A 27095-nucleotide genomic window follows, 5' to 3' on the forward strand; every position below is an offset into this window, starting at 1 on the left:
CACCAAGGCTCGCTTCACCCACCCTGCCCCGCCCCATCACTAGCTCTCACTGACACACTTCTGGATCCCTATTGCACCACTTCTCACCCCATTTGCTTAGTTTTGTGGAAAGAGACCTCTGGAGACAGTCTGTCCTGGGTTCAGGTCTCATCTGCACCCATTTAGTTTTCTGAGTAAGCGGGCTATGGAGCCTCAGCCCCCATCCTGTAAAATGGCCTGAAAACATTTACCTTAAAATAAAGGGTCCAACACAGGCTATCATGCTCTACGAATGGGATCTGTCATTATTAACTCATTCAGGGGTCATTTCTCCTTGTATATGGGAGTTTCATGACTTTGCAGCCAAACTACGAATTCTCCAAGGGCAGAGGCACACCCTGTCTGTCCCCCATGACTGTGCCCCACAACACCCAAGGCCATGGGAGACACACAATGGATGTTCATTCACAATATTTTCCCCTCGGATTTGGAAAGCCAGAGCAGAAAGTCAGTACTGACCGTGAGCTCCCCAGAAGCCATGACGATGGCCAGGTTCATCATCTGATTACAGCTGCACACAGTATGCATCTCAGAAGCTTCACGGATCGCACAGCCAGAGTGTATCCACCTGCCACCTTCCATGTCCGTGTCCCAGGAAACGCAGATACGCGTCTCAAATGGCTGCTTTGGCTGTAAATGTAAAGGCTTGGGTCACCTGAGACTCTCTCTCAAATGGATTCAGTATGACCAACTTCAGGGGTCATCTAGGACAAGAATATGCAGGTATGTTTGGGAGGGAATGGAAGGAAATGTAATACTTCAGTGTGTGAGGATGGAGAGAAAGATCTTGGATACCAGATCTGCCTCTACTACTGACTTGGTCATAGCTAATAAAGTCCCTGTAAATGTTCCTGCATCAAAATTCTTAATCTGAGCCCAATCTTGCCCAGTGATGAATGGGTGATTATACGCATTCTATGGTATATGATATATATATTCTATGTGCTATATATTACACATGCTATATATCATATATGCTCTATATTATACACGCTAAATATTATATATGTTATATATAATACATGCTATACATTGTATACTCTATATATAATATATGCTATATATTATATATGCTATATGTTAATGTGCTATATATATTATATATGCTATTTATATTGTAACATATATGATTATATGCACTATATATTATATATGGTATATATTATATGTACTATATATTACATATGCTATATATCATATATACTCTATAATATATATGCTGTATTTTATACACGCTGTATATTATATATGCCATATATTATTAGCCATATATTACATGCCCCACATAGTATATATGCCATATTATACACACTATATATCATGTATGCTATATATTATATGCTCCATATATTATATATGCTATATAAAAAGCTATATATAATACATGCTATATATTATACACGGTATACATTAATTACACTGTATATTATATATGCTATATACTATATACGCTATGTGCTATATGTGCTATATATACTATATATGCTATATATATTTTAATATATATATGAGAGACCAATCCTCTGGAAGTGGACTTTGGGGATCGGCTTGAGTTGCTAGGAACTGTTAGCTGTCTAGAAGCTGATACCTTCATGGGTCTCTATCAGAAATGAAAGTAATGCCCACTGTGGGGTGAGGTGTTGTCAACTGGAAGATAGGGGCTCAACAAGAACCTCTTCACAAACCTCGATGTTCTCCAGCGTGTAAATGACTGGGTTAGAGAACCCATCTTGCTTCTCCCCAGTCATGATGCCCTGCACAACGCGAGAATTCATCTTCAGCTTCCTTTGGGACTTGGTGAAGGGGGTCTGAAGGTCTTGGAAGAAGCTCTTATCTAAAAATGACTCCATCCCCGAAAAGGAGACAAAAGCCACTCCAGTGGTCCCTGTGATGTTCCCTTAATGGAAAAAAAAAAAAAAAAAGAAAAAGAAAAAAAAAAGAAACAGGAATCATTTGCTCAGTAGTGATTATTGAGGACCCAACATGTACACACACATAGACACTCTAATACCCCATGCATTTCTGGGCCTCCATGCACCTGCTGTGAGCACTGCAACACCATGAGAGCCAATGGACTTCTAGGTTGGTGACCTTCACCAGCACCAGTGCTACCCCCTGGACACATGTAGGCTACATTTAAATATAAATATGGGGGCGCCTGGGGGGCTCAGTCGGTTAAGCATCTGACTTTGGCTCAGGTCATGATCTCATGGTTTGTGGGTTTGAGCCCCATGTCGGGCTTTGTGCTGACAATGTGGAGCCTGCTTGGGATTCTGTCTATTCTCTGTCAGCCCCTCAGTGGCTCGCTCTCTCTGCCTCTTTCTTTCTCTCTCTCATAAATGAAGAAACAGTATAAAAGTTTTAAAGAAATATGACTTTATGTCTTTAAGGCACAATCAAACTGAGCACTAGGAAATAAGTTCCCCTCCCACACTGATGGTTAATCTTGCTTCCCCTCTCAATGCTGGTGGTCTTCAGAGATGTCCCTGGCTGCTTCCTGAGCCCTCCACACAGCATCTAGATCAGAGCGTGGCAAACCATGGCCCATAGGCCAATCTGGCCACTGCCTGCTTGGTATAAATGAAAGTGTTTCTGCAACACAGCCATGCCCACTCATTTACATATCATGTATGAGTGTCTTTGCTCTCTGAGAGACTCTATTGCCCTCAGTGTCTAAAATATTTACTAATCCGCCCTCTACAGGACAAGCTTGCCCATCCCTGGTACAGATCAGAGCTTTCCACTAGAATTAGAACATGAATCACCCAGGCAATTTTAAATTTTCAGGTAGCCAGATTGCACGAAAGTCAAAACCAGGTAAAATTAATTTTAATAATACGTTAACTCAATACATGCAAAATATTATCCCTTCATCTATAATCCATTAAAAAAATATGAATGAGACTTTTCCCAACCTTCGTTTTCTTTTTTACCAAGAATTTGGAACCTGGTGTGTACTTTACCAGATTTTAAAGTACAGCCTGGCCACATTTCATGTGCTCAATAAGAAAACGTGGCCAGTGGTGCTGTACCAGTGATGGTCTTGACACTCCAATATTGTGAGAGTGTTTATGTATCTAATATCTGACTTCCCCAGGGCACTGGCCTCATCTCACTAGTCTTGGAACTTAAGAGTTGGCTGATAAGTGTATGCTGATTGAATACACCTTTGCTCTCCTCTCTGGTCTCAGGAGCAGCTTTGTACCTATATATCCAGATTCCTTGATGGTAGAACATCCAATCTTCATCTCATTCCCTTTGGCTTTGAAGAGAAAGATCTCATTCTCTTCAGTGCATTCTTCCTTAGATGATCTTGCTTTCAATTTCTAAAAGAACACAGGGAGAATTTGTCCCAGATTCCCCAGAAAGTAAGTCCTAAATCTTCTTTCTTGTCCCACAAAGTTCTGTGTACCTAGTTCCAAAGAATCAAAACGGCCAGCTCATCACAGGGAAGACCTTGAGCCCCTAGGTGGGTTGATAGGAGGATTATGAAACCAATGAGAAATCCAGGTGGAGCCTAGAGAGGGCCCCTCACGTCTTAGGGGTCCATCAGGGAAAGCTGGTGTTGAGGTCATCACAGATGGAAGGCAACAGAGTCCTGATCTTCCGGCTGCTCTAAATGGTGACACGTTTTCTGAAGCCAAAGGGGTTAGGAAGGGGCTGAGCGAGCACACAGAATGGACCAGGGCTCAGAGTCTGCATCCAGCTCTGCCCTGCACCAGCTGAGCAAACAGGACCAATGACTGAACTTCTCTGAGCCTCGGGTCTCTCGCCCGTGACATGGCACTAATTACAGGGGTCCTCGTGTAAACAAAATAGGTGATGGAACCGGAAGTATCCTTTTAAAACATAAACCGGATGATAGCATATGCCTGTTTTCAAACTCTCCCGTTCCACACCCACCCCAATCTTACTCCAAATAAAATCCTGAGTCCACCCACCTCTCCCCTTCCTTTCTGACCTCTTCTCCTACAGCCTTGATGATTCTCTCCTGCTCTATGGCCACACTGGCCTCTCTTTGTTCCTTGAACTCACCAAGTATTACTGGACTTTTGCTCTGTCTCCAAATACATCCACAGCTCCATTCCCTTTGGGCCTGCCCCAGCGACACTTGGCCTCCTCACACCATATAAACTGGTGATGCTTCCCCCTAGCCTGACCCCCTCTAGCTGACTTAGCTTATTTTTCACAGTAGCACTCTATCTCATATATGAGATCTTTGTTCATGGTGGGGCTCAGATAGTTGTTGAATGAATCAGTGATGCACTCCCACACACCCTTAACTCAATGCCAGGCACTCAGCAAATGGAGATGCAATTACTATCCTGGGACTTGCTTCTCTGTGAGCTCCGAGGTTTGAAACAGTTGGGAAAATGGTATACGGCGAAGCCACTGGGCACAGCATTGCCCACGCCCCACCCTTCAACAGCAGCACCCAGATGGAACCTTGCCTCCTCACCTAAGTGTTCCGTCTGAACAGTCTGAGTCACCTTGCCTAAGGGTTTCAGGAAAGCTGCTAGGGTGCTGCTTTTCACAGTCTCCAGGAGGCCAGAGGCCAGAGTGGATGTCTCTTCTTTGGTGAAGTGGGACCACATGGATGCTTGTTCAAGCACAGAGGTAAGGCTCTCAGCCGTGCTCTGCAAGGAAAGGTGTGTTTGTGCACGTACCCTCTCTCCCTCTTTCCTGTGCCCCAGATAACAGCTCTCCTCCTTCCCAGCCTCCCTCTTACCCTCTCTCTCATCCTCTCTCTCCCTTTTTCTCCCTCTCTCCCTCTCAAATTGGTGTGGCCTTTTAAGTCAGTACCTGGAATAGCACTGCTTACACCTAGCTCTGACTCAACATTTCCCTTCCTGGAATTTACCCTCCAAGAAATGTATAAAAACTGCAAGGATCTTGTCCAGGGATGTTTGTTTCAGTTGGTTTCTGATAGCAAGAAGTTGGGAAGTCTAAATGTCCAACAGATTGGCTAAAACAATGACTAAATCCGATCACAGAATAGTAGGCAGCTGTTAACAAAACAGTGATCTCACACACACATATTAACAAGCAAAAAGGTCAGTGAACTTTTGTTAAGTAAGGCAAAATTCAAAATAACATAGATATTATCTCATTTCACTTAAAAAACAAATACTTTCATTAACATTTTTACATCTATGATGTTATTGTTTCTGGCATACAGAGATAAAAATCATTAATACTTTCTTATCAGCCAGGTATTAAGTATCTTATGTATGTCAATTAAGTTTTAGAAAGAAATCTATGAAGTAGAAACTATTATTTCCATTTTTGGGTGAGGAAACAGAACGCTTACCGGAGGTGGGAGAAGTAAGACTTGAACCTTTGTCATCTTCATCAGAGCCTGAATTCCTCTAGTAAGTGCTCACTTACTAGAAGTAAATGGCTTCAGTATGAGTGTGTGTGTGTGTGTGTGTGTGTGTGTGTGTGTGACATGCATTCACAAAGTGAAGGGATATGGGTACACATCCAAATGCTAACATGGATTATGTCAGAGGAATAGAGTTAAGTAAAGAATAGCAATAGCAATATTGACATCAATGTCAACATAATTCCTTTTATTGATTATTGTCAATAAACTGGCTTATACAGTGACTTTGACCCCAACGAGAAAATACGTGTAAGGGATTCACAACTTAATAAATACAAGGAAGAAAGTAATTGATTCCAGTCATATAGGGAAGGAAACGGACTGAAATCCAACTGGGAATACCAATTTTTATCTATCCAAATTGGATCAAAAAACATGAAATGAATTTCCGTAAAAAATGGATGAGGGTGTAACTTGAGAGATGTTTGTTCTGGGAAAACATGACGTAACCANAAGTGAAGGGATATGGGTACACATCCAAATGCTAACATGGATTATGTCAGAGGAATAGAGTTAAGTAAAGAATAGCAATAGCAATATTGACATCAATGTCAACATAATTCCTTTTATTGATTATTGTCAATAAACTGGCTTATACAGTGACTTTGACCCCAACGAGAAAATACGTGTAAGGGATTCACAACTTAATAAATACAAGGAAGAAAGTAATTGATTCCAGTCATATAGGGAAGGAAACGGACTGAAATCCAACTGGGAATACCAATTTTTATCTATCCAAATTGGATCAAAAAACATGAAATGAATTTCCGTAAAAAATGGATGAGGGTGTAACTTGAGAGATGTTTGTTCTGGGAAAACATGACGTAACCATATCCCAGGAGACCCTGGGGTCCCTCCCCACGACATACAGAAATGTCTCAGAATCATCCTGGAAATCGTGGTCCTCAATTCTACAGCTGAGGAAATCTCCTTACAACTCCCTTTGAGCTGTGCAATCTATACTTAGCTGCAAAGTTTATTTCATTTCCTTCAGAAAGTAAAATATTAGTAGGCAAATGAAAATCCCACAGGGTTATTACTTCTGTGTTAGATTTACAAAGTTTTCTGGTCTTCTCATACTCTCAGAAGGGGGTGAACTCACGATTAACCATGTGAGTTCGCTGACTAATGCCATTAGATGTGGGATGAATGTATGTTTCGTATGAACAATTTCAAAGAACACAACTATTGATAAACGTTTAAAAATATGAATTATTGTGTTTATACATTTGATTGATTGGATTTATAAACCTCTTGAGGGCATAGTGACTTCGGGTTTTGGGTCTGTAAATCTCCCAGAGTAGGTATTTGAAATTTGGGGGGAAATAAGAATATTCATAAACACATTATAAAATGAGAGAATTAATTAATTAATTTTAATAGTAATTAAAAAAATGTTTTATTTATTTCTGAGAGAGAGAGAGAGAGACAGTGTGAGCAGGGGAGTGTCAGAGAGGGAGACAAAGAATCAGAAACAGTCTCCAGGCTCTGAGCTGGCTGTCAGCACAGAGCCTGACGCAGGGCTTGAACCCACAAACAGTGAGATCATGACCTGAGCTGAAGTCGGACGCTTAACCGACTGAGCTACCCAGGCGCCCCTAAAATGAGAGAATTTAAATGTGTCAAAAGGTATGTTGTGGAAATTCAGTCTCAAAACCTTATGAATGGAAAGCACGATTAATGGACAACTATATTATACCCAATAAATTAATTTTAAACCAATCAAATGTCAAAGGAAAGTATTATTCTTATTTTGTACAAAAGTAACTAAGGTTTTAAATAAAATAACAACAGTTATAAGTGCGATGTAAAGTTTTAAGAAAAACCAGGCTTTAAAATCTACCATTGCAAGGACCAAGTAACCCCACTTCTAAGTATTTACCCCAGAGAAACGAAAAATTAGGGGCATAAACACATACACAGAGACTCAAACTGTACGTGAATGTTTATAGCAGAAGCAAGAATTGAAACTATAGAATCACAATCTTCATGAATCTCAGAGGCATTATGATGAGTGAAAGAAGCCACAGCCTGTTGTGATTCCATTTATATAACATTCTTGCAAAGACAAAACAGCAATGGCAGAGAAGAGACAGGCATATACAGGGGTTGGTGGTGGAGAGAACATCTAACAATGCAGGGGACCCCAAGGGACTGTTTGGGGAGGAAAAGAAACTGTTTTACATTGTGATTGTGGTGGTGCAACACAAATCTACTCAGCTGATAAAACTCATAAAACTGGGTGCACCTAGGTAGCTCAGTTGGTTGAGCATCCAAGTCAGGGTTGTGGCATTAAGCCATGCATCAGGCTCTGCACTAAGTGTGGAGCCTGCTTGGGATTCTCTCTCTCTCATTCTCTCTCTGCCCCTTCCCCCACAAATAAAATAAAAATTAAAGGGAATCAAGAGCAAAATTGAACTATTGGGACCTCATCAAGATTAAAAGCTTCTGCACGGGAAAGGAAACAATCCGTAGAACTAATAGGCAACCGATGGAATGGGAAAAGATAGTTGCAAGTGTCATAAGATAAAGGGCTAGTATCCAAAATCTATAAGGAGCTCACCAAACTCCACACCTGAAAAACAAACAATCCAGTGAAGAAATGGTCAGAAGACATGAACAGACACTTCTCCAAAGAGGAGAGTCAGATGGCCAACAGACACATGAAACGATGCTCAACGACCCTCCTCATCAAGTAAATACAAATCAAAACCACACTGAGATACCACCTCATGCTGGTCAGAGTGACTAAAATGAATTAATCAGGAGACTATTGATGCTGGCGAGAATGTGGAGAAACGTGCACCCACTTGCACTGTTGGTGGGAATGTAAACAGATGTAGCCGGTCTGGAGAAGAGTGTGGAGGTTCCTCAAAAAATTAACAATAGAACTCCCCTATGATCTAACAATAGCACTGCTGGGAATTTCCCCAAGGGACACAGGAGTGCTGATGCATAGGAGCACATGTACCCCAATGTTCATAGCAGCACTCTCAATAATAGCCAAAACATGGAAACAGCCTAAGTGTCCATCAACTGACAAATCGATAAAGAAGATGTGGTCTATCTATACAATGGAATACTACATGGCAATGAGAAACAGTGAAATCTGGCCATGTGTAGGAACATGGATAGACCTTGAGGGTGTTGTGCTGAGCGAAATAAGTCAGGTAGAGAAGTACAGATACCATATTTTTGCACATACAGGAGGATTAGGAAAGTTTACGGAGGATAAAGTGGGAGAAGAAGGGGAAAAATAGTTGGGAGAGGGATGGAGGCAAACCATGAGAGACTCTTGAATGCTGAGAACAAACTGAGGGATGATGGGGCTGGGGAATAGGGTAAGGGGGGTGATGAGCATGGGAAAAGCCCCTGTGGGGATGAGCACTGGGTGTTATGCAAACAAACTTGACAATAAACTATTACAAAATATAAAATACATTAAAAAATAAATAATAATAGTAAAAAAACCTCACTAGGCAGAGAAGGGGATGTTACTGTATGTTAAATTTTAAGGTTCTGTAAATGTTGACTCCACCCATCAGTTATAAAGAGGACTCTCTGCACCCAAAGTGTCCCCACAAGATGTTTGAAGCTGAAAACACAATTATGAAGACTTTGCTGTTACCTTCAGAGAAACCTCAGTGGTCTTGTTTTCACAGGCATCGTCCAGAACCCTGAAGGTGGCATTCATCAGTGCGCAGAAGGAGCCCTGTACCCCAGAGAAGCACACGTGTGAGCGTCCATCGATCCATCCCTCAGTGTGTGAAGTACGGATTGGCCACCCAGCCCACCAAGTGGGTGGTCTTAAACTCCTAGGGGGTCAGAAGGCTTAGAACTCTCAGGAAAATAGAAACTCACCTTTTAAGCAGAATTGGAACCACAGTACCTTCTTCTTCCGTGAATAAAAGGAACAAACGCAAAGAAACAGCAAAACTACTTTGTGGGGTCAAAGATGGGGGAAATGTGTGAGAAAAACCCATTGGTCTGAAAGGAATATGATTCAGCCACAAAAGGTAGTGAAGCACTGGCATCTGCTACAATGTGGATGAACCTTGAAAACACTGTGCTAGGCGAAATGAAGCCACAGGCAAAACCCCACAAACTGTACGATAACATTTATGTAAAATATCCAGAATACACAAAAGGACGGACTCAGAGGGCAGATTAGTGTTTACGAAGAGCTGGGCCCCAGGGGAGATGGAGAGCAATGGTGTTGGAGATAGGGTTTGTTTTCAGGGGATAAAAACGTTTGAGAGATAGAAGTGGTTGCACACCATGTGAGGATACTGCATGTCACTGACTTGTAACTTAAAAGTGGTTGGAATGGTCAATTTTTAGGTGTATTTCACCTAAATTTCTAAATCACCAAAAGTTTTCAAGAAAACATTGGTCCAAAGTGCATGGGAATTTGGGGCACCTGGGTGGCTCAGTCAGTTAAATGTTTGACGTCAGCTCAGGTCATTATCTTGCAGTTTGTAGGTTCCAGCCCCACGTCAGGCTGTGTGCTGACAGCTCGGAGCCTGGAGCCTGCTTTGGATTCTGTGTCTCCCTCTCTCTCTGCTCCTCCCCTGCTTATGCATCTCTCTCTCTCTCTCTCTGTTTCTCAAAAATAAATAAACGTTAAATTTTGTTTAAAAAGTGCATGGGAATTTCAAAGCTAATTTAAGCGCATATTGAAAAATCATGACATCAATTCCTGAAGATGCTCAAGGAGTCTTTAGCCATTGGAACAACTTCGGTAGAGAATCAGGATGTCCAAATGCCTTTGTTCCTGGCCCAGGGGCTGTGCATCACCCCTCCCATATCACACAGACACAGCACCAGTACCTTCACTGGTAACGAGATTCCATCATCCCCTCTTCAATTGGGAAAAGAATTCCCAAGTTTTGGATACACAAAACTTAGTCCTCCCTTCTAAGCTTTTCTTGAAGCTAGGTGTAAGCAGGAGTGATACTGTGTTATACTCTTAAAGAGAAGAACTATGCCTCTCACTTCACCTTCCCCCTCTGCCCACCAGCTGGAATGCAGACATGATGGCAAGGGCTGGAACAGCCACCTTGGCCCACAATGCGGGAGGGCTGGTGTTGCTGCTGGCAGAGCATTCGTGGAACCATCGTATCAACTCTCCACAGTGGACACCCTGATTGCTACAGAGGGAGAAGTTAACTGCTATACAACTTAGGCCACTATTATTTTGGCCTTTGTCATAGCTGCAACACAACATCCTACTTGAGTGGCTTCGAGGCTAGAAGGTCTTCTAGGAACCTCAAGAGCCAGGAACCTTCAAAAATACATACATATTCAGGGGCGCCTGGGTGGCTTAGTCGGTTAAGCGTCTGACTTTCGCTTAGGTCATGATCTCGTGGTTCGTGGGTTCAAGCCCCGTGTCGGGCTCTGTGCTGACTGCCAGCTCAGATCCTGGAGCCTATTTCAGAGTCTGTATCTTCCTCTGTCTCTGACCCTCCCCTGCTCACGCTGTCTCTCTCTCTCCTAGAAATAAACAAAAAATTAAAAAAAAATTCTTACATATTCAGACTTCCCTCCTGCTCCCACTTGGCACTGCTGGACCCCCTCGTTGTTGGCTATCACATCCTCCTTACACTTGAAGGGAATCCCTAGGAAGGAAATAAAAGCTACAAGTAAAAGCTCAGCCACACCAAGCTATAATTGAAAGACAAGTCTGATCTCATTCTCCCCTGCCTGAAATCTATCCATCACCATATAACGTGACAGTGGAAATCAGCAAACCACAGCCACACGGAGAAACACCAGGGACTCTGAGAAGCAGGATGCTGAGTGAAAAGAGCAAGTCGGAAAAGACTACACAGAGCACGATGCCATTTTTATAGAGTTCCAAAGCAAAAAAACAAAACAAATTAAAAAAACAAGCAAAACTAAAAAAAGTGTTGTTTAGGGACACATACGTGAAGGTCAATTTTTTTTAAGTGGGGGAATTATAAATACAAATTTCCAAGTAGTCCTCTCTGGGGAGGAGTAGGGAAGTTGAAATAGGGAAGGAACATGCAGGAAACACATGAAATTGATGATATTCTACTTCTCATGTTGACATACTCGTTTTTTGTTATACTGCATTGTCTGCATATAAACTACCTCTATTTTTAATGTATCAAGTAATCCACAATTTAAAAAATTAAGCTGCTCACAGTTTCCCATTGTTCTCAGCACAACCTGGGCCACTGAGATCCCCACTCATCATGTGGATAAATCCTACACTTCCTTCCAGCTTCAGCTTAACTGCCACTTGCCCGGAGCACATTAAATATCTCCTCACTCATGCATCCAAAGTGCACGATGACTGTTCAACTGTCACACTCACTGTGGTTAATTACGTGTGTGCTCTCTACTCCCTTGTCTACACTATAAACTGCATGAAGGGAAATATCTCCATCACATCCAAGATTGAATTCTCAGTACCTAGTGCAGGGGACTGTTTGACGAATTAATAGATCCCCCCCCCAAAGTAATTTATCGAATGAGTGAATTAATCGGTGAGTGAATGAATAAATTAGAAAAGAGAGGATTGAGGATAAAGTAAAGTAAGAGGAGGATCCCAGGTTGGGTAGATGGAGGAGTTTACAACCAAACCAAGACACAGATTCCATTGCCATGAGGCACAACGAGATAATTACTTTTGCAGTTGAAGTTCAAGGAGCCTTCTGGATCGGGACGAAAGCCGTCAATGCAGCTACAGCTGTAGGAGCCCGGGGCATTGGTGCAGATGGAATTGGGGCCACAAGGTGACGGATCGTGGGAGCACTCATCAGTATCTGCAAAGAACTTGAGGCGATCAGACAACCCAGAAGAACCAGGAGATCCTTCTTTCCAGGGATAGTCAGCCACCCCTCTTCTCACCTCTGCATTCCACGCCTTGGCCTGTGAAGTTCAGCTGTCCATTGCTTGGTGCAAAGCCAGGAGAGCAGGTGCAGAAGTAGCTCCCAGGGGTGTTGGTGCATGTCACGTTGGAAAGACACATGTGAAGGCACTCATCAATATCTATAGGGTTGAGAATGGGCATGAAGCAGAGCTGGCTAGAAATCCTGCAAAAGCTATGCTCCCAAAGCATAGACTTGTCACTAAAAAATAAAATAAAATAAAATAAAATAAATAAAAATATGGTGGCCCAACCAGAAACTTCTGCATCTAGGTTTGCGACATGGGACTAGTTTTCACTTATGGACTATGAGCACATCCATTTGTCACCTCTGGGCCAAGGTGGTTACAAGGTTAGTGTGCCTTCTCTCTCCTTCCCCATCACTGACTGAACCAGGGAGTCCAAAGCCATAGGTTTATAAGAACCTACAGATGTAAGGAAATGGATTCCTATATAATGTGTGGAGAAAAGCTGCCCACTGCCCAGGCATATCTATATTGGATGGTTATGAAAGTAAGAAATTGCTATTATGTTTAGCTACTGGTTCTCAGCTGAGGGCAGTTTGCACCCTGACCCCATCCAGGGGACATGGGGCAATGTCTGGTGACATCTTGGGGTGTCCTGACTGGGCTGGGGGTGTACTACTGTGATCTAGTGGGTAGAAGCTAAAGATATTCTCCTCTTGGTGTCACAGAAAACATCTCGAACCAAGGAGTAGGCTTCTCATTCAACAGCGAGCTCCCCACCTGCAGACACACTTAAGCATCAGCTACGTGAACTCTTGTCAGAAATGACACAAATATTGGAGCTCCTGGGTGTCTCAGTCGGTTAAGCACCGGACTCTTGATTTCAGCTCAGGTCATGATCTCACACTTCTTGAGTAGAGCCCCGTATTGGGTTTTACCAAGGCGGAGCCTGCTTGGGACTCTCTCTCTCCCTCTTTCTCTACCCTTCTCCCGCTCATTGTCTCTCTCTTTCCCTTTCTCTAAAATCAATAAATAAACTTTAAATGAAGGAGCAAGTGCATAAATAAGCAAATAAATAATTTTTAAATATCGCATAAATGGAATTTATATTTTGCAAATGGAACTGGACTAGGCGCGTGGTTTTCAAAATGTTTTGGCTGAAGAAAGTTTTCACTTCATGGAAAGTGAAACTTATTTAGTAGGTAAAACATATAAGAGAGATGATAATGTGACTCATATAGGGGCTCTGAAAAGAATCTTAAGAACACAGAGTACTGTATTAATCTATTTCTAAAGTCCTTTCCAATTCGCCACACTATTGTTCTGCTTCCAGCAATGTCAGTAGCTGCTGAAGGTCAAGGTGAAAAGAAATATAACATTTTTAATGAAAAGAAGCACACATTTCTGCTGGGTGTTGAAGAACATAAGATGTGCTCTGCAGTGCGTCAGATCCTCCGAAGACGGCCGCCATCAATTCGTTCATTTCCTGTGTGTACTTGTTGCTGGCCCAGCGATCTGAGGAGTTAGTTTCCCCTTCCTTTGCCTGCAGGCTGGCTCCATGACTGTGACCAGGAGAACGCGGCAGAAGGAATGTTCTGGCACTTAAGCTCAGGCCTTACAAGGACTCACAGTTTCTGCTTTCTTCCTCTTGCAGCTTCCCTTACTGTAAACCAGCTGCCATGTTCCCAGGAAGCCCAAGCGACCATGAGGAAGGCCCCATACAGAAACCGAAGGGCCCAGCTGAGCTCCCACCCAGAGACCAGCACCAACTACAAGGAATGTAAGTGAGGCCATTTTGGACCTTGTGCCTTCTTAGTGCACCCCACCCCCCCAAAAAAAAACCCAAGTTATCCACAGAATTCTGAGTAGGCAATAAGTGTTGTTTGTAAGCCACTCTGTTCAGGATATGTTGACATCCATTAAAAGTCCTCGGCATGTCTGGGAGCATTACCTGTACATCTGAAATCCTCTGGCTTCTCAGGGGTCCAGACAACAGGTGAAAAGAACCCAGCCAGGAAGAACTCCAAAGAGTGGAGTTCCTGGCACATTCGTCCACATCTAAGCAGAAAACGAGGCTTGTCAACAGGATAAAGGACACTGAGGCCATGGCGGTGCACTGCCCCATCCTGACCGAAGCCAGTGGTTTCCCTGCTCTGCTCGCGCCCTCATAAACACTGCTGACGGGAAGTGCAAAGAGCCATGACTGTGACCCACAGAAATCTTGTGATGAGGCTCTCCACACCTTGGGATAAAATCCAAACTCCTCACTAGAACCCAGGAGACTCTGAGAGCCTGTACCCTCCTAAGTCTACCTTAGTCATCTTTCCTTTCGAATCCCTTAGTGATTCCTGATCCATATTCACTGATTGCCTGTAGGTCCATGAAGGCTCATGTCTGCTCCCTCAGCCTTGAACTCACTTGCCTCCTTGTTCCTTGATAAATCTCAATTCCTTCCCCTAAAATACTATGTTATCAATAATAATAACAACCGAGAGGCATCCAAGTGGAGAGGTATGGGAGCATGGACAGCGTGGGCTCAAAGCTTGGCTCTGTCCCTATTGATTGTGTGTTACTGGTTGCTGTGGGCTGAATTATATCCCCCCCAGATTTATACATTAAAGCCCTAATACTCAGTGAAACAAAGAGCATTTTCAAGATGATTAGTTGACGAGGTATTAAAATGGGATTAGTGTCTGGGGGCACCTGGTGGCTCAGGCAGTTGAGCTTCCGAATCTTGGTTTCAGCTCAGGTCATGATCTCAAGGTTTGTGAGTTCAAGCCCAGCATTGGGCTCTGTGCTGATAGTGTGGACCCTGTTTAGGTATCTCTCTCTCTCTCCCTCTCTCTTCTTCTCTCTCTGACCCTTCATGCTCTCCCTTTCTCTCAAAAATAAATAAATAAACATTTTTAAAAAGATGGGATTAGTGCACATAAAACAAGAGGAAGAGACAGCAGAAATCAATGTCCATTAGGACCCATAATGAAGGCAGTCATCTGTAAGCCAGGAGGACAGCCCTCTCCAGAACCCAGCTGTGCTCTCAGACTTCCCACCTCCACAAGGAGAGAAAATAGGTCTCAATGTTGAAACCACCCTGTCTGCAGTGTTTTGTTCTGGTGGCCCTGAGCTGACAATGAACAAGGATAGTTCATCTCTGTGTGTCTCGGTGCCTTCCTGTGTCAGGTAGGGATAAGAATAGTACTCGCCTCATAGGTTTGTTTGGAGCACTAAAGAAGGTGTCATCTGTGAAGGACTCAGAACAGAGCACAGAGAGTAAGAAGTATGAGGTAAGTATTTGTTAACTCAAAATTAACTGCTAACATATTGGGTATTTTTGTGACAGGTGCTGAGGAAGATCACTCAAGCAATGCTCATGGCAGCCCTGTGAGGTGCACACCAACATTACTCTCATTTTTCTTATAAGGGAACTGAGTCTTCACAACTGTGCAGAGTCACACAGCTTATGAAAGGCACACTAGGATTTAAAACCAAGCTCTCTCTGGTTCTGGACTTTTAGATAACAACCTCCCAGTCTCTCTTGAGTCAGAGTCTGGGAATTTGGGCTTAAGTCAATGCTGGCCAGTTCAGATCCTGACTCCACTACTTCCTATCTATTTGACCTTGGAAGGGTTGTTCCTCCACAATGGAGGCCCAGGATCCTCATCTGTAAAATGGGCATAAAATACTGCTAATACCATCAGATTGTTGGGAAGACACTGAGCACACATATGGCAGAACTCATCTCCAAAGGCAAGGGAATCAAGAGCAAAAATGAACTATTGGGACCTCATCAAGACCAAAAGCTTCTGCACGACAAAGGAAACAATCCATAAAACTAACAGCAACCGACAGAATGGGAAAAGAGAGTTGCAAATGACATATCAGATAAAGGGCTAGTATCCAAAATCTATAAGAAACTCACCAAACTCCACACCCGAAAAGCAAACAATCCAGTGAAGCAATGGGCAGAAGACGTGAACAGACATTTCTCAAAAGAGGACATCCACATGGCCAACAGACTCATAAAACGATGCTCAATGTCCCTCATCAGCAGGGAAATACAAATCAAAACCACACTGAGATACCACCTCATGCTGGTCAGAATGACTAAAATGAATTAATCAGGAGACTATAGATGCTGTCGAGAATGTGGAGAAACGTGCACCCACTTGCAGTGTTGGTGGGAATGTAAACTGATGTACCGCTCTGGAGAACAGTGGGGAGGTTCCTCAAAAAATTAACATTACTCCCCTATTACCCAGCAATAGCACTGTTGGAATTTACCCAAGGGACACAGGAGTGCTGATGCCTAGGGGCACATGTACCCCAAGTTCATAGCAGTACGTTCAACAATAGCCAAATCATGGAAAGAGCCTAATGTCCATCAACTGATAGATGAATCAAGAAGGTGTGGTTTATATACACAATGGAATACTACATGGCAATGAGAAAGAATGAAATCTGGCCATGTGTAGCAACGTGGATGGAACTCGAGGGTATTATGCTACATGAAATAAGTCAGGCAGAGAAACACAGATACCATATGTTTGCACGTATAGGAAGATTAGGAGGAACTTAACGGAGGACCATGGGGGAGGAGAAGGGGAAAAATAGTTGGGGAGAGGGATGGAGGCGAACATTGAGAGACTCTTGAATGCTGAGAACAAACTGAGGGCTGATGGGGGTGGGAGGCAGGGGAGAGGGGATGATGGACATGGAGGAGGGCCCTTGTGGGGATGAGCACCGGGTGTTATACGTAAACCAACTCGACAATAATCTATTTTAAAAAAAAGAGAGAAAGAAAGAAAGAGAGGGTTGGAAGGCAACGCCAATGTTGATCGGTAGGGTGGGGAAGAGCTATATAAATAGTCCAACTCCAAAAGATGCATTATTCTCAGGGCCGTGAGCACCAGGCTCTGCACTTCCTACCACATGCCTTGTTTATTTCCTTCTCCCAAGTGTATCCCTTTTCTTATGAACAGCTTCCTCTTTTGTCTGCAGGGGCTGCCTAACGCTTTGCAGACTTCCGGCACATTATCACTTGTGGCATCTCATCTGAGCTTTCCATTACCCTCTTACTCTGTGGCTCAATTGCTCACAACTCAAACCCACCCCAAACCGGAACCACAACCCAAGTGACTGGGCATCTGGCAACCTCTCCATCTCCTCTTCTGCCTCCTCCCATCAGCCATGCTCACCTTTGCTCAGTTTCCCAAATGCTTTCCGGTCTCAGGACTTGTGCGTGCACCGACTTGCTAGCCCTCCCTAATCACACAAACGATTCTTTATAATAAATCTTTACCTGTATGTATCCATCCTATTGGCTCTGGTTCTCTGGATAACTCTTGACAAATACAAACTGCCTGCTGTGTGTTGGGCACTATTCTGGGCACTGTGGATTCAGCAGTGGAACAAGACACACAAAATTCCCCAACTTCAACAGAATGGATAATCCGGAGAGGTGAGGGCAAGGGATATAATGTCAAACTACAGTAGTCACGGAGAAGATGACACATGAGCTGAAAATAAAGAAGGTGGGGGAGGGAACCATGTGTATATATATATAGGGCAAGAGCATCCTAAACAGGGGGCACAGCTCATGCAAAGGTCCTAGGGCAGGACTGGGCCTGGGGTATCGGAGAAACACCGAGGAGATGTGTAGGACTGGAGCACAGCGAGCGAGGGGGAGAGAGAATGATGGCAGGGCAGGGTGGGAACGAAGCAAGTCCTGTAGTGCCTTGGGGGCCTCAGGGAATACTTGGTTTTACCCCAGGGAGATCGGAGCCCTGAGGCGGTGTGGGCAGAGGAGGGTAGGACCTGACTCAGATCGTCTGGTGGCGATCACTTAACTGACCCAAGCATGGAAGGAAAACTCCAAGTGCCAAAAAGACTTTTAAAAATATAAGTAGAGCTTCCGTTTCATTGGTGCCTCCCAAGCACCAGTCCCCTTCCGCACATTTTCTGCAAGCCCCACAATAATGCTTCCAGGTGGGTTGACCTAGTGATCTGGATTCCCCAGAGCTCTCCTTATGTTAGCAAAGCCCAGAGTCCTGGGAACCCCCTTCCTGGTTGGAGCCAAGCCAGGACAGTGGTCACATCTTCTTCAAGGCAAACAGTAGGCCTCCATTTTACAGATGTGCAATCTGATGCCCAGGCGAGCTTGTGGAGCCTCTCCCGGGTCACACAACAGGTCAGAATGCAAAACAAGAGTAAGTAGAACGAGTAGAAAGAGTGAAGGTTGGCAGTGCGTCCAGGGACCCTGGTCACAGGCTTTGCCCCCCAACCCCCAGAAAGAACCGGGTAATTTACATTTCTCTGAGAAGCAGGAGGGTCAACATCATTGAGCACCAGTGATGTTCCAGGTGCCAGTTAATGCTCATCGAAACCCAGCCTTATTAACCCCTCTTACCCCCGTTTTTATGGAAGCTGAAGTCTTGGGGAATTTACTGCAATACCTGAGTGCCGGAACCAAGACCTGAACCCAGGAAATGTGACTCCAGAGCCCAGCTCTTGACAATGCACATGCAATGGAATCCTCACAACTATCCCATTACATTGGGGGAGGGTTGTCGCTGTACCCATTAATCAGATGACAAAACTGAGAGACGGAGCTGCTTGCCCAAGGGCTAAGTGCCTTCCGTCTGGGGGAGTCTCTTTATCAACATGCGTGCCCTGCCACCCAGCTTGCAGGCAGAGGAATGAGAAGCCATCGGCTCCCCTTGAAAGTGGCTGGGAGCCAGCCAGCCTCTGTATTTCTCTGAATGAGGGTGATTCAGCAGAGAGAGATACAAAAGCAGCAACAGGTACCGTCTCTTCCTGGGCCTTCACCTACATCAGCTCATGAGCTCTTCCCATCTTGCCAGGTCAGGAGAGGGTAGATTGTGGTCACTCTTGGCACCTGCCATCTGCGTTACCGGCTTGGTATACCTATCCCCGAGCTGTTTCACTGGCTTGGAGGCAATGACTGGCAGACAGATGCTGGAATGTCACAGCAGGCCTCCCCCTTGATCTGAGCAGGTGAGCCCCTGGGGTGCACTTCACGCCCCAGGGCTGCCTGTGAGACCAGGCTGTGGCCGAGGCTCTCCCCAAACACCTTCCATGTGGTTCTGTCTGTCCCTGCTCTGTCCTGCTTCCCTCGCTCCCCTGCGAGTGCCTCCTGACAGCCCTCCCTCAGTAAATTACTCACACAAGAATCCTCTCATCAGGCTCTGCTTCTGCAGACACTGACCAAAAGCGGATGGTAACCCGTATTTTGGTACCTTTTTGTTTTGTTTGCATCTTTTTCTAAGAAGGTAATGAGTGCTTGCAAAAGAAGCCCTCAGGGGCGCCTGGATGGCTCAGTTGGTTAAGCGACCATGGCTTGGCTCAGCTCATGATATCATGGTTCGTGGGTTCGAGCCCCGCATCAGGCTCTGTGATGACAGCTCAGAGCCTGGATCCTGCTTCGGATTCTGTGTCTCCCTCTCTCTCTCTGCCTCATCCCCCACTCATGTTCTGTCTCTGTCTCTCAAAAATAATAAAAAAATGTTAAAAAGCTGTAAAGACAAGAAAACTTCAAGCAGTGCAGAAGTATATAAAGTAAAAGTGAAGATCTCAGTCCCCCATCCTTATACACAGAGGTAACCACTGTCAACAGCTTAGAGTGAATCCCCTCAAAGACAGATCCTATTCAAAGCCTCAGTCATGCAAATGTATTATTAAATACAGATACATTTATAAATTCACACAATTTTATGGACACAGATGGGATCGTGGAATATAGAATCTACTGTGCTTCTCCACAACAGTAGCTACTAATCATAGATGGCTGCGTTTAAATCTGAAAAAATATTTTTAATGGAAACATTCCATTCTTCAGTCCTATTAGCCCTATTTCAGTTGTTCACTAGCGACTTTTGACCAGGGGGTCACCGTACATCCAGAATATGTCCATCATCACAGAAAGTTCTGTTGGACGATATGGTTGTATTATTACTGTTTTTGCACTAGGGTAGGTCTTGCAAACCAAGAGAAGCAACATTAGTAAAGTACAGAAGCTGGTTGATGGGTACATGGGAGTTTGTTACACTATTTCCCCTACGTTGAAGGTTTAAATGTTTCTATAATAAAAATTAGAGAAGAATATGTTTGGGGCACCTTTCCATGTCGGTCCCTACAGACTTAACTCATGCTTTCGAACATCTGTGTACCTTCCATTGTGTCCATGGGACGTGATTGTGACAGAGATGGCTTGTAGCCAAAAATCAAGCAGTTACTCCACACTCCCTGTCCATACTACGAAGCTGTCACTGGCAAGCAGCTGTCCAACCTCAACTACATTTCCAGCTCACCTTGTGTCCAGGTATGGCCATATGACCTTGAACAAATACAGCATGCATCATTGCCAGTACGGGGTTTTTAGAAAGTGGGTGTGCATTCTCCACTGTTCCTTTTTCCTTCTTCTAAGGTCTGCACAAGACTCTAAGACCCTAGCACGGCTGAGCCACAAGACAGAAGGAGTCCAGGTCTCTGAATTATGGCTTGGGGAATGCCACTCACTGATCAGAAATATCTGCATTAGATCCTTAAACAAACAAAAATAAATTTCTTTGTATTAAGCCATGGACAGTTTGGGTTTGTTACAGTAGCTAGGGTTACTCTATGAAACACAACATTTTATTCAACCAGTCCCGTCGTGTAGACATTGTTCATTCCAAGTTGTTACCAAAGTAGTTTAAGTACACATTCTCGCATCTATGGTGATGTTTCTCTGTAAATTATATGAATATCATTTGGAATAAATTTCTGGATTAGGAATTGCTGCGTCGATGTGTATATACATTTTAAAAATACGTTTAATGTTTATTTATTTATTTATTTATTATTTTTTTTAAATTTTTTTTTAAAATATTTTTTTAATTTTATTTCTAGGATAGAGAGAGACAGCGTGAACAGGGGAGGGTCAGAGGGAGAGGGAGACACAGACTCTGAAACAGGCTCCAGGCTCTGAGCTGGCAGTCAGCACAGAGCCCGACTCGGGGCTCGAACCCACGAACCGCGAGATCATGACCTAAGCGAAAGTCGGACGCTTAACCGACTAAGCCACTCAGGCGTCCCAATGTTTATTTATTTTTGAGAGTGAGAGATAGTGTGAGCATAGGAGGGGCAGAGACAGAAGGAGACTCAGATTCTGAAGCAGGCTCCAGGCTCTGAGCTGTCAGCACAGAGCCCAACGAGGGGCTCGAATTCTGGAATTGCAAGATCATGACCTGAGCCGAAGTGGGACGCTTAACCAACTGAACCATCCAGGAGCCCCAAAGTGTATATGCATTGTTATAACATATTATTAAGTATAATAGACACAGAAAAGCACAAATATCATAAGTGGACACTCAGATGAACTATTGCAAAGTTAACATCTCATTTTTATGAAAAATAGTTATACATTTTTAATCCCAATAGTGCTCAGTTTTCCCATATGTTAAGGCTTTTGAATTCTCACTTACAAATTCCTTGTACATGCTTCAACTATAACATCTCTCACACTCTCTACGTGGGGCACACATTCTTTCTTATCTTTAACTGCCCACCTTGCCTGTGCTGTATCAGACCTGGGCTAGGTCCCAGAGCTGTGGAAATTAATACAATGACTTCCTTACCAGCCAAGGGCTCTCTGGAATCAATGATAATAATCATTTTTTCAAAATTAAGGTGACCCTTTTGGAAATACATGATTTTCTCTTTTCCACTTATATGGATGTGAATCCACTCCCCAACACACTCTGCTAAAGAATTTCATCTTCTTCAGGAAAAAGGAAGATGTCTTAGCAGTAGACACATGATGAAAGCAAAGTAGCAACATTCAGGTTTTAATTACCAAACTAGATGTTTGGGTTTCCAGCAAGATAAGAGTCTTGAAAGAAAGCCTTATAAGAGAAATGAGTCTGGGGGATCTAGTATACAGCATGGTGACTCTAGTTAACAATACTGCCCTACAGGGGCACCTGGGTGACTCAGTCGGTTAAGCATCCAACCGTGGGTCAGATCTCAGTTCGTGGGCCTGAGTTTGAGCCCCGGATCAGTCTCTCTGCTGACAGCCCAGAGCCCACCTCAGATCCTCTCTCTCTGCCTCTCCCTTGCTCATGAGCGCGTGCACACACACGCTGTCTTCTCTCTCTCTCTCAAAAAATAAACATTTAAAAACAAAACAATAGTGTAGTATATGCTTGGTAGTTGCTATGAGTAGATCTTTTTTTTTTTTTAATAGTTTATTGTCAAATTAGTTTCCACATAACACTCAGTGCTCATCCCCACAAGTGTCCTCCTCCATGCCCATCCCCCCTCCCCCCACTCTATGAGTAGATCTTAAATAGCTTCAACTACGAAAGAAAGGTGATGAAGATGTTAGTGGACACTGTGCTGGTAATCATTTCTCAATATATGTGTGTATCAAGTCAACAGTGTACACCTTAAACTAACACAGATTGTTATATGTCAGACATAACTCAATCAAAAGAGTTTTCAGGCCCAGGTTTGGAGGACTAGAAGGTAGAGTTTTCAATAAGCCATGGTGTAAGGCAAATGCCTATCACAAGGGAAGAGAAAAAACTATGGGAAGCTAATTGAGAGAGGAGATGAGAAGGACCTACCAGAAACCTGTTCCCCTGCCACCTCACCTCAGAAAATCCCACATGGAATGGGTGAATTTAGGATATCAAGAGTAGGGGCTGACTTCTCCCAAAAGAAAGCAGGTAGGGTTTCCAAGTTAGAAGAGAAGGTTGCTTTCTACGGGTATCACATCTAACAAGGTGTGAGAGCCAACAATTAGAACCCACAGAGGGAAGTAGCTAGTAGGTAGTTCTAAGAAAGCTCTTTTTGTTTATTACAGCATGAACACAGAAAGCAGAAGCTCTTGCATGGACCCCTGGGGTGGGGGGGAAGCTGCTGAGAGGAGAATGACACAAGCAAGGTGGGGCCATGCTCTACATGTAGACAAAACACCCCAGACAAAACACCCCAACCAGAGTCTACCTTCCACAGCCACAAGATCCTAGAAGTTGCCCCTATACCAATATCCAGCTGCCATCTTGGGAGGGTAGGAAATTGGAAAGATTAACTGTTTGTACAACATAGACTGAGTTTCCCAGAGAAGGCTGAGCCAGGAAACTGAGACATTGAGAACACTAAGAACTGGCAATATTGCAATATTTTCCCTCTCCATCCAGCAGGAGCTTAGATGGAAGAAGGAAACAATACATTTTAAAAATGCAGTCCCACCACACTACCATTTATGATGCTCTTATCACATGTACCAGGTGGTTAACCAAGTTACCTCTTTTGATTTAGGCTTCCAACATCCCTGTAGATGGGAACCTTTGGTATCTGTATTTCACAGCTGAGGAAAGTGACAATCAGAGCGGTTTTGTGTGCGTTATCTGAGGTCACACAGTGAATGCAAGACCACATAGGTAAGAGCCTAGAACAGGAACTAGGAGACCCAGATATTATTTATCCCTTTCTTTGGCACTAAGTAACTCCCAGCAAGTGTTCAGCTGCAGCTCAGCCTCCTGGGACACAAGGGTCTCCTCCCCAGAAAACACCTTCCTGCACATTGAGCATATGGATTCTCTTTGACCAACTTACCAGTTGTCGTTGATTCTGTTGAGAAAAAATGCGAGCTGCATAAACCACAACACCCTATAAACAAAGAAAAGAAAAATACCATGAACCATCAAGAAGCAATGTGGGCTTAATCTGACAAAGTGCTCCAGTTCTGATGAGTCCATATGAGAGATCCAACTGAGTGACACACAATATTTCATATAATGTTCACAGAAGCCATTCCTGCTCTTTTGCACTGTATGGTTTTCGTTTTGTTTGTATCATCTTAATTTTTTTCAAGGACAGAACAAAAACGTACCAGCTGATTTTCAAAAACATACACTAAGACATGTACTCTCAAAAAAAAAAGAATTCCCCAAATTAGCAAAACTTGGCTCTTGGGGATAGATCCCCTCCCCCATGCTCGCTCGCTTGCTCTCTCTCTCTCTCTTGCAAATATAAATAAACTTTTAAAAAATTGGCTAAAAGGCAGTGCAGCCCCCAGCACTTAGCTCTTTTCCAACATTACAGCCTCCACTTCCACAACCCCCACAACCACCACCCTCTGAACCCACCATCTCTACCCCCAGCACCAATGACGTCATCACCACCTTTTGCTGCTTAACTTCAAGACAGAATAAGGCACTAGAGCTAATATCAGGGCGGACAGGCCAAAGCAACAACTTGGCATTCCTGCATGTGGAGTCCACGAGTTACCTACTCCTTCTAATGAAGCCTCCCAGTCAGCAGGTCCAATAGCTTCTAAATCCCAACATTCCAGTTCATTTTCACTAGCTGAAATCCTCTTGCTAGTTAATTATTTTAGAGGCAACAGAGCATCATTTTTCAGCATGCCAACTCTGGAGTCAAAATGCTTGAGCTTAAAAATCTGGCTTCATGAATTACTGACTGCATGGCCTTAGGAAAGTTACTCACTCTCTTTGGGCTTAAGTTTTCTCTTCCACAAATAGATGCACTGATGCCCAGGTGGGGAAGCCTGCACTTGTTGCTTGAAACACTGTCCTGCATTCATAGATTTGAACAAGTGACCAACATTTGAAAGACAGGAAGAAAACCAGAACAGAGATAATAAACAAGAACAACACAATCTGACGCCTGAAGAAAGGAAAATAAGAGACAGGAAGGCTCCATCTCATGGCTCGGGCTCAGCACAAATATCACCCCCCCTGAGAAGCCTTCTCTGACTTCCCCCTTCAACATAACCCCCAGTCACTCTCTTCTTTCATAGCACTATTGCTGCCTGAAAAGCTTTTGTGTAGTTATTATTTGGAATTGGATAGCATAGAGACAAAGTGTAGTACTTCTTAGCTAAGTAGTCTTGAGAAAATTATTTAATCTCTTTTACCTCAGTTTCTTCCTTGATAAAATGAGGCTATTAGGGACCCAATATTGGAAGAGGTTGGTGAAGACATTTAAGGAACTTACGATGGTGCTAATGGGTGTTTGTTTTCCTGTAAGTGGCTTCTTTCTCTTCTGCCTGACCTTCCTCCTATGATATCAGATTCATGACTGCAAGAAATACGTGTTAAACAGATGACTACAAGGAAAGTCAAGCCTGACAGATGGAATTCCCTATACGGAGTGATTTTTGTCAAAGGTCCTACAAGGAAGGTGTTGGTAGTGTCCAGCCTAAGACTGGGGTCCCTGGCTGGATGCTCCATGGTCTTCCTTTTTCCCTGGATCCTATTTCCAGTTCAGGCTTCCCCCAACCCTCCCAAAACCATTCAGCCCACACTCACCCCATAAGAGGAGCAAGCTGAGGTTCCTCATGGTCCCATGTGTCTGTCATTCAAAGAAGGGAACCTCTTCCTTGTTCTCTGGGTTTTCAATAGCAGAAGATATGGGGAGAGGATAGGGGTGGAGCCAGAATTGCTCAATGCCAGCAGGGCAAGACAGCCCTTTTTGCTGAATTTTTCTAGATGAGGATAGTGTGGCAAACCCTTAATTTTCTCTTTCTGCCCTGAAGAAGACAAGTTGATCCAGCTGCTGTGTTGCTGTGGTCTCATTCTCCAGCCTTTCTCCTTCTCCCAACACTTGCTTTTCTTCTTTTCCCATCATCACCAACTTCTCAGCCTTCTTTCCCTGCACCTCCAAGTAACCTACCACCATCTGTCCCCAGCAAAGTGAAGACCGGACTCAAAGGGATCTTCCCAGCCCGCCCCACACAGACAGCCATCTCAGCCTTCACGGATCAGGTGCCATTCTAGACACATGGCATTGAAATTCACTTTCAGCATCACATCCACATCATCGAGTAGAGATTCTGACACCCAACCATCTTACAACGACAACAACCAACATTATAATTAAAAAAGAGAGTGAAGATGGAGACAGGGGTTGTGATTATCAAAGGTCACTTGGAGTTGAGATTTGAATCCAGATCCTCTGGCTCCAAGGCCTTGCCCTTGAACCATTCCATCTGCCTCCAGGTCTCCTACATGTGACCCCAGCACAGCAGCACCTCCAACTCTGCATGCACGATCTCACACACACAGACATCTGGTAATGCCTCAGCCAGAGTCCCCAGAAGCTGATGCTGAGACTGGGATTCTAATGAAAGTAGTTTATCAGGGAGGTGACCCCAGAAAATCCCAGCTGAGGAGGGGAGCAGGGAGGTGGGGGCGGGAAAGGGTCCCTAGTGGCCACATCTTCCAGCAAGTTGCACAGTGAGAAACTGGAGCATGATTCTCTGAAAGGCAGCCCAGAACATTCTCAGTTACCCCAACTGAGAAGCAAGGGAGCTGGGGTATATATCCAATAGCTACTGCCGGTCACAGATTGAGGCTTGTATCAACCCCCAACGCTTTGGGCCTGGCTTCCAAACAGAGAGAATGTGTATAACCTGAGTGTAAGCCTGTCAAGTGACAAATGTCAGTCTAGTGTGCCCTGAGGGGTTCAGGGTCATGGGTGTGGGTTGGCACCAAAAGCATCTATCACATGCTGAAAATGAGGCACAAAAGCTAACCTCAAGTTCTTGCGAAGAAATGCCTCACATGTTTCTGCATTCTCCCATTTGCTCCATGCAAAGCAAAGTACCCCCCTTGGAGGTATGATCACTGAGAAGACTCATCAATGGCCCCCTGTGTGTGCATCAAGGGACCCTGCCCATGTGGCTGCAGTTAAGAGCAGCACAGAAACACAGCAAATTCCAAGGAAGAGGATAAACAAGAGGTGTGTTGTGTTACGGAGAAGCCCTGGGGGATAAACAGAC

General features: G+C 44.0%; 1 protein-coding gene across 4 annotated transcripts in view; it reads right to left on the reverse strand.

The window, feature by feature from the left end:
* LOC144241178 (adhesion G protein-coupled receptor E1-like) overlaps positions 1-25677 on the reverse strand; it is a 48267-nt gene extending 22590 nt beyond the window's left edge. Inside the window, exons 1-9 of one of the 4 annotated variants that reach the window (XM_077775785.1) lie at positions 25624-25677; positions 23906-23959; positions 12302-12442; positions 12079-12216; positions 10955-11043; positions 9054-9137; positions 3245-3365; positions 1725-1924; positions 499-669 (exon numbers count right to left, since the gene is read on the reverse strand). In XM_077775785.1, the coding sequence (XP_077631911.1) occupies positions 499-669; positions 1725-1924; positions 3245-3365; positions 9054-9137; positions 10955-11043; positions 12079-12216; positions 12302-12442; positions 23906-23959; positions 25624-25654 (1029 nt within the window). In that variant the 5' untranslated portion in view covers positions 25655-25677. Of the gene's footprint in view, positions 1-498; positions 670-1724; positions 1925-3244; positions 3366-9053; positions 9138-10954; positions 11044-12078; positions 12217-12301; positions 12523-23905; positions 23960-25623 lie in introns of all 4 variants that reach the window. The other 3 variants (XM_077775698.1, XM_077775859.1, XM_077775932.1) reach the window with 3 other exon arrangements.
* Between the last annotated feature and the right edge of the window lie 1418 nt (positions 25678-27095).

The sequence above is a fragment of the Crocuta crocuta genome, unplaced genomic scaffold (genome assembly GCF_008692635.1).
Source record: "Crocuta crocuta isolate KB4526 unplaced genomic scaffold, BGI_CrCroc_1.0 scaffold110, whole genome shotgun sequence".
Classification (NCBI taxonomy): Eukaryota; Metazoa; Chordata; class Mammalia; order Carnivora; family Hyaenidae; genus Crocuta; species Crocuta crocuta.